This window comes from Salmo salar, chromosome 20 (assembly GCF_965601325.2).
Source record: "Salmo salar chromosome 20, fSalSal1, whole genome shotgun sequence".
Classification (NCBI taxonomy): domain Eukaryota; kingdom Metazoa; phylum Chordata; class Actinopteri; order Salmoniformes; family Salmonidae; genus Salmo; species Salmo salar.
Window position 1 is genome coordinate 19,019,024 of NC_138310.1, and position 7,511 is coordinate 19,026,534.

At 37.6% G+C, this 7,511-nt stretch overlaps 1 protein-coding gene across 1 annotated transcript; it reads left to right on the plus strand.

Annotated features, from left to right (window-relative positions):
• The first annotated feature begins 360 nt into the window (after positions 1-360).
• Positions 361-6,889, plus strand: seta (SET nuclear proto-oncogene a). Its single transcript, XM_014160440.3, has 8 exons — positions 361-672; positions 1,764-1,821; positions 3,501-3,643; positions 3,726-3,829; positions 3,932-4,045; positions 4,841-5,011; positions 5,838-5,966; positions 6,063-6,889. The coding sequence occupies exons 1-8, from the start codon at positions 600-602 to the stop codon at positions 6,084-6,086; spliced, it is 816 nt and encodes a 271-aa protein (XP_014015915.1). The 5' UTR covers positions 361-599; the 3' UTR covers positions 6,087-6,889.
• Positions 6,890-7,511: the final 622 nt, after the last annotated feature.

Here is a 7,511-nt window from a genome sequence, read left to right on the forward strand (position 1 = left end):
CAACAAGGCAGTTTGTTGCATCGTCCAGACACATACATGTATTTTACATTAAATATGTTTGCATTTTCAAACTAGTTTTCATTGGGAAGGTAGATAAAGCCTTATCAAAAGCAATCACTTTTGCATGTGAAAACAGAATCCTATTATTTACGTCACTTTTGTTTTGAGCCGACCTCGCCTGGGCTTTGAACTCGATGCCTGGTTCCAAAACGAATGCAATCAATTTTCACCCGGTGTAAAACACATCTGCTCGGGTCAGATTAATCGAATCCCCTTAGTATATGCCAGCCCTGTGTGCGACCTCGCCTATCAGAAAGCAACACTAGAATCGAGCAAGTAGATTCGTCCTCGAGAGGCGGAGCCGGGTTGGTTCCATTTGCTGAGGCGCGTTCGTAGTGAAAGGGAGCGCGTGAGTGGGCTTGCCTTGAGCTTCGTGGTGTCTGACTTACTCGCTTTTTATTGTGTAGAGGAGGTCTGCACACGTTGTAACGGTACACCGAAATCGTAGGTAGAAATAATCATCTCCTGTTCGGAGAGAACAGAAAAAAACGAATTCAGTGTTCTTTTCCGAAGTCTGTTATTCACAGCCTTCGAAAAACATGTCGGCATCGGCGGCAAAAGTGAGTAAAAAGGAGCTGAACTCAAACTATGACGGCGCGGACGAGACCTCCGGTAAGGAATGGCGGCCTCCAGTTAACCGCCATTTTCACTTTCTTTATTAGTTCTATTGAAATGTACAACTTGAATGCAAATGAGTTAACAGCCAGTAATGTGTTGTCCTTGTGCTTTTCCATATGAATATGCCCGGTTCTGGGTGCAGTCTGTATTGTCTGCCGTGAGTGCGTAGTTCTAGGTTCTACTACGTTAGACCGGTGATGGAGGCCATGTTAGCTAACTACGTTAGCAACATTTGATAGCTAGCTAATTGTTTAATCAATGAATGTCCTGTTCAGTATTTTAATTTGCAAGTCTAGTCCTTGGTACTGTAAAAGCAATTGTACAGCCATTTTTCTAATAGACAGTGCATTTTTGATTGAGAAGTCATGTTTTCTATGTTGAATGAAACCACCGTGGCCTTGTTACTTTGTTGTTGTGCATATCCGCCATGAAGCTAACCAGAGAGTGATATTTGAAACATGGCTAACTAGCTTAACTTATAGTTAGTGAGCCGTCATTTTCGAGAAGTATGCCATTGGAAGCATTATATGCGTTGATTCAACAATGCAGGGTTAGTTATAAACAAATAACTTGTGCATAGTTTCGATGCAATGCAGCTAACGTTAGTTAGCTAGCTGTAAGTCAGTGTTGGGGAAAGGAGGCACAGTGTGCGGACTCCCACATTCAAACCACGCGGCCCTCGCTGTAGCCAGCAGGAAGAACCGCCGTTTACAAGCTGCTCTGAAATCGCTAGTTGCAGAGGTGTTGCTAACACTTACAGTCATGCATGGCAAAAATCATTTGTTGATTAAGATGGATGTTTTCGCCCATTTTGCACCCCTTTATTCAGACTACAAATCGTTACTAGCACACTCCTGCAACGCGTTTCCATCCATGGACCTGAGTGAAGCTTGTGAGTTCAGGGTCAATTTCAAAACAAGAACATTAGCTCGTAACTTTCTTTGTTGGATATAGCTACATCGTTGACTATTGGCTGGTAAATGTGCAGTAACTTGGTCGTTACTATTTAATGTTGATGTATATCACCAATGCACTGGACCGAGTCACTACAATATTTTCTGACATTATTGCATTTCTCATTACAGAAAAAGAGCAACAGGAAGCTATTGAACACATTGATGAAGTTCAAAACGAAATTGACAGGTAAGCCACTCAAGTTAGTGTATATGTATCAGTATTAAACAAATTCGTGTTTAACGGTGTAACAATGTGATTGATATGCAGGGTTTTCTGTCATAAAAACCCTTGGGTGGGCAGCCTAAGAGTTTTTTTTTTTGGGTGCTGATGTCCAAACTGTAATTTTAGTGTATATATTAGAGGTTGGTATGGTTTTTCAACGCAGATACCGATTATTGGAGGACCAAAAAAAGATGATACTGATTTAATCAGCTGAATTGTATATTTTTGTAATAATGACAATTACAACAATACTGAATGAACACTTATTTTAACTTAATATAATACATAAAATCTATTTAGTCTGAAATAAATAATGAAACATGTTCAATTTGGTTTAAATAATGCAAAAATAGTGATGGAGAAGAAAGTAAAAGTGCAATATGTGCCATGTAAAAAAGCTACTGCTGCCATCCACCGCTCAGTCAGACTGCTATATCAAATCACAGACTTAATTATAATATAATAAACACACAGAAATACAAGCTGTAGGTCATTAATATGGTAAAATCCGGAAACTATCATTTCGAAAATAAACCGTTTTATTATTTCAGTGAAATATGGAACCGTTTTGTATTTTATCAAACGGGTGGCAAGTCTAAATATTGCTGTTACATTGCACAACCTTCAATGCTATGTCATAATTTGAAAATTAATTACTTTCTTTTTTAGGAAGAAATTGTCACACATACCCTGACTTTGCTTGCACTGAACGCAAGAGAAGTGACATAATTTCCCTAGTTAATATTGCCTGCTAACATGAATTTCTTAACTTAATATGCAGGTTTTAAAAAAATATACTACTGTGTATTGCTTTTAAGAAAGGCATTGACGTTTATGGTTAGGTACATTTGTGCAAAGATTGTGCTTTTTTTCCGGCAATGTGCTTTTGTTAAATCATCACCTGTTTGGCGAAGTTGAGGCTGTGATTCGATGATACAGGCACCGCATTGATTATATGCAACGCAGGACAAGCTAGTTAACTATACATGGTTGATTATATTACTAGGTTAACTAGTGATTGTGTGAAGAATGAAGAAAGATACGTTTAATGCTAGCTAGCAACTTAACTTGGCTCCTTGCGGCCACAAGGTCCTTTTGATGCTGCACTCACGTAACAGGTGGTCAGCCTGCCACGCAGTCTCCTCTTGGATTGCAATGTAATCGGCCATGATCAGTGTCCAAAAAGGCCCTAATTAATCAGCCATGCCGATTTAAATAAACTCTTTCGGTGTAAACTTAAATCACTGAAAACCAAATATAAAGTTTGTAGAAAAGAGAATAGACCTATAATTCATTTAACACTATTGATTTTGTTATGTTTGAGCAAAAACATTAGCCATGGTAAAATGCATAGAATTGCAGGAAATTATCTTTAAAATGACTTCGCTCAGCTACATGACAGAACATGTACAATTCTGTTTACATTAGCTTTAAAACTACACAATTTTCTCTCAGCTCCATGGTAGTGTGTAGAATTTCAGGAAATTCACATTAAAACGGCAAACATTTCTCGGCTCCATAGAGTAATTTCAGGAAATTTACCTAAAATGCTAAAAATGTATACATCACTTTCGGGAAGAAAAACACCACCTAAGCCCTTTTTGATCCAGGAAAAACCCTGATATGCAACCTCTTCTCCACAGACTGAATGAGCAGGCGAGTGAGGAGATATTGAAGGTAGAACAAAAATACAACAAACTCCGTCAGCCATTCTTTCAGAAGAGGTCAGAACTGATCGCCAAAATCCCCAACTTCTGGGTCACAACATTCGTCAACCATCCGCAAGGTGAGTTTCTTTAGCAGGCTCTCACAGGATTTTACCACTGGAACCTAGAATGCTCAGACTGTTTTAATGTTTCCCCCTACAGTTTCTGCCCTTCTTGGTGAGGAAGATGAGGAGGCACTTCACTATCTGACCAGGGTGGAGGTTACAGAGTTTGAAGATATCAAGTCAGGCTACAGAATAGATTTTGTAAGTGAAGGTTACCATCATATTGCATTCATAGGATATTGCATTAATGGCAGCAATATGTCATTTATTGGCTTAATTAAATTGATTTATTTTGTCTTCCAGTATTTTGATGAAAACCCATACTTTGAAAACAAAGTGCTTTCCAAAGAGTTCCACCTGAATGAGAGTGGAGACCCATCATCAAAGTCAACAGAAATCAAATGGAAATCAGGAAAGGTATTTCACATCACCTCTTTTCACATGCATGAAAATATTGGAGATTCTCTGAAGGTGCAATATGCAGAAATCGCTCTGCTATTTCCTGGTTGTTAAATCATTTCAGTTTGACAAAACAAGCAATGTGTAGAGAATCATTGTACCATCTAAACCGATGTGAAATATATATTCAGTAACCCAACATTGTATTTTCAGCTGGATTATTTTTTTTTTAACTACAAAGTAAGACGTAAAAACTAAACTTAAGAATGGGAAGCATAGAAATGGCTCACAGAACAGATCTACTGCTTTTTAGACTAGCTTTCAATGAGAATGACAGATCAATAACTCACATTTCTATGTGAAATTGGTCTGGTTGCCCAAATAGTTACATATTGCTGCTTTAAAAGCACAGCAATATGCTTGGAACATCAAATCGCAATAATAACGCAGTATTTATTCGCAATAAATTTAGTTTCAAAATACATATCGTATCATGAAGTCCCTGGAAATTCCCAGCCCTAACCTGAATGTTGTACCTCAGTGTTCTTAGATCATTTTGGTTTTCATGCCTGGTTGTTGTGGTCAGGCTATTTTGCTAGACAATTTAAAAAAAATATATATATATATTTTTTTAATACTAACACACAAGCTCAAATTGTATTTGTCACATGCATGTGTTAAGCAGTTATTGCGAGTGTAGTGAAATGCTTGTGCTTCTAGTTCCAACAATGCAGCAATATCTAACAAGTAATATCTAACAATTTCACAACAAATACCTAAGTTGGTTTGTTTACCCCTGTGACGTCTCTGAAGGACCTGACAAAGCGCTCCAGCCAGACGCAGAATAAAGCCGGCAAGAAGAGGCAGCATGAAGAGCCAGAGAGCTTCTTCACCTGGTTCACTGATCACTCAGATGCTGGGGCAGATGAGCTGGGAGAGGTCATCAAGGATGACATCTGGCCAAACCCCCTGCAGTACTACCTGGTAAGTCTCCAACAGTGGTGTAAAATACTTTAAAGTACTACTTACTGTTGTTTTTTGTTGTTGTGGTATCTGTACATTCCTTTACTATTTATAATTTTGACAACTTTTACTTCACTACATTCTTAAAAAAAATTATGTACTTTTTATTCCATACATTTTCCCTGACACCCAATGCTTAGCAGGACAGACATGGTCCAATTTACACACTTATCAAGAGAACCTGCCTGGTCATCCCTACTGCCTCTGATCTGGTGGACTCACTAAACACATGCTTAGTTTGTGTGTGAGGGTTGGACTGTGCCCCTGGCTATCCGTACATTTTAAAAACAACAATCGTGCTGTTTAGTTTGTTTGTTTTTATTTATTTATATATATATATATATATATATATATATATATATATATATATATATATATATATATATATATATATATATATATAATTTGAAAAGGTTCATACTTAAGTATATTTTAGTCATTACATTTACTTTTGATACTTAAGTAGATTTAAAACCAAATACTTTTATGCTTTTACTCAAGTAGTATTTTACTAGGTGACTTTTACTTGAGTCATTTGTTAAGAAGATATCTTTACTTTTACTCAAGTATGACAGTTGGATTCTTTTTCCAACACTGGTCTCCAAGGCCTATAGCACACCCTGTTATCGATGTTCTCTTGACTTTGAATAGGACTTGTTACCAGCTCTTTGACTTTTATGTCCATTTTGCAGCTTTATTATTTCTTCTCTGGATGTCACCCAGGAGATTAAGTCTCCTGTGTAGATGAAGAATTTATAGTTAAAACATTGGTTTATTTGATTGGCAGGTTCCTGACATGGATGATGAGGAGGCAGAAGGTGAAGATGATGATGACGAGGAAGGTCTTGAGGACATTGATGAGGAGGGCGATGAAGATGATGGAGAGGAAGATGAGGATGACGGAGACGATGGGGAGGTATGCCCTATATAATTGCTTAATTTCCTCTTAATTGGCTATATTGAATAGTGAGGTTTGTATTTATGGTGTTGATTTTTCCTTTATTTTGTTTAGGACGAAGAAGGAGAAGATGACTAAACCGAAAAATGACATCTACCAATACCCTTTCCTGTTATCCACCCATATTTGGGAGCAAGATTTTGTATTTTTATTTTGTGCTTCGTTGTCTCATTCTGAAGCCTCACTCCTGTCTGTGCCATGTTAAGTTTCTTTGTCTCATCTAAAAACCAATGGCAAATTCCTGCCTTGAATTGTATGTACCACCCCAATTCCCAAATTCATCTGAAGAAAAATAAAAACGTACAAAAAAATAGAATCAGCATGCCATCTTGAGTAGAATTAAATAGCAATTTATATATATAATTTTCTTGCTGTTAAAGGTTGTGATAAATGAACAAAAGCCATGGTGCAGTGACCTAGCGCTAGCAGACCCCTCTATAGTTTTTATAATTTTGTTCAGTTGGCGAGTAGATCCCTGCAAATAATGTCCCCCCCCCCATGTGGTTAAAAGTTAACAGAAAATACCAGCTTATTCCCATCACTTGTAATGTTTGGGGTCAATGCTGGGGTAGGGTAAAGGGATATCTTGGGGTGCTGGGGAGGGTGGGCATTTTGACACCATTACTATATCTTTTTTTTTTTTATTGTTTTACAGACATCTATGAGATGTGAAATTACATTTTTAATAAACAAAACAAAACTTTAAAAAAAATGCTTGTAAATTTGGGCCCCCCACTGCTTCATGGGAAAACAACCTGTTATCTCATGGAATTTACATCTAATCAACGTTTTATTTTCCGCTGGGGGGGAAATAATCATCTGTTTTAAACTTAAAGGTGTACAAGTTGTTTTGTTACAATAAAACTTAATGTGTACACAAATGTGTGTGACTCTTCTAACCAACCATTGTAGTAAGTTGTTGCGATTTATCTAGAGCCAGCAAACTACATGGATGTTAAATGTCTGGCGGTTATGGCTAAAGTAGTGTACTTGTGATACTGGACTAGTATATTAGTGTTACTGATAGTTTATTTTATATTTCAGAAGTGTATACAATGACAAGAAATACTACATGCTGTGTTGGCGCCACTTTTTAATATGAAATGCAAAGTTTATTGGTAGAGCCAGGTATCTGTTTAACTTTGAATGCAGGAGTTGTCAACCTCAATGTTTGGAGTCATAGGAAGTGTTGATGGTACAATCATTTAGCAATCGGTTAGTTATCAAAGCCCCAAATGTCTGCTCCGATTCCTCAAATTGCTTTTGGTTCGACTTTGGCACTTACAAAACAAACAGCGTAAGGTAGAAATGTGTATGACATTGGTGCCTTCAATTTAGAAAACCCCCACTTGGTTGCCAGACACGTTTGATGGATGAGACTAGACGCACCACAATCAAAATCATATGCCGAAATCCATTTGAACTCCCAACCCACCAAGGTGCGTGTGACCACTGTCCAGTATACCAGGTGAAATGTCTCCGCCGAAAGTCATGTCTGTTAGC

Excerpts from the sequence above, each read along its gene's own strand:
- seta (XM_014160440.3), top strand. The coding sequence starts at position 600 with ATGTCGGCATCGGCGGCAAAAGTGAGTAAAAAGGAGCTGAACTCAAAC. Across the intron at positions 1,822-3,500 it reads GTTCAAAACGAAATTGACAG|ACTGAATGAGCAGGCGAGTG; the intron begins GTAAGCCACTCA and ends TCTTCTCCACAG. Across the intron at positions 5,967-6,062 it reads ATGACGGAGACGATGGGGAG|GACGAAGAAGGAGAAGATGA; the intron begins GTATGCCCTATA and ends TATTTTGTTTAG.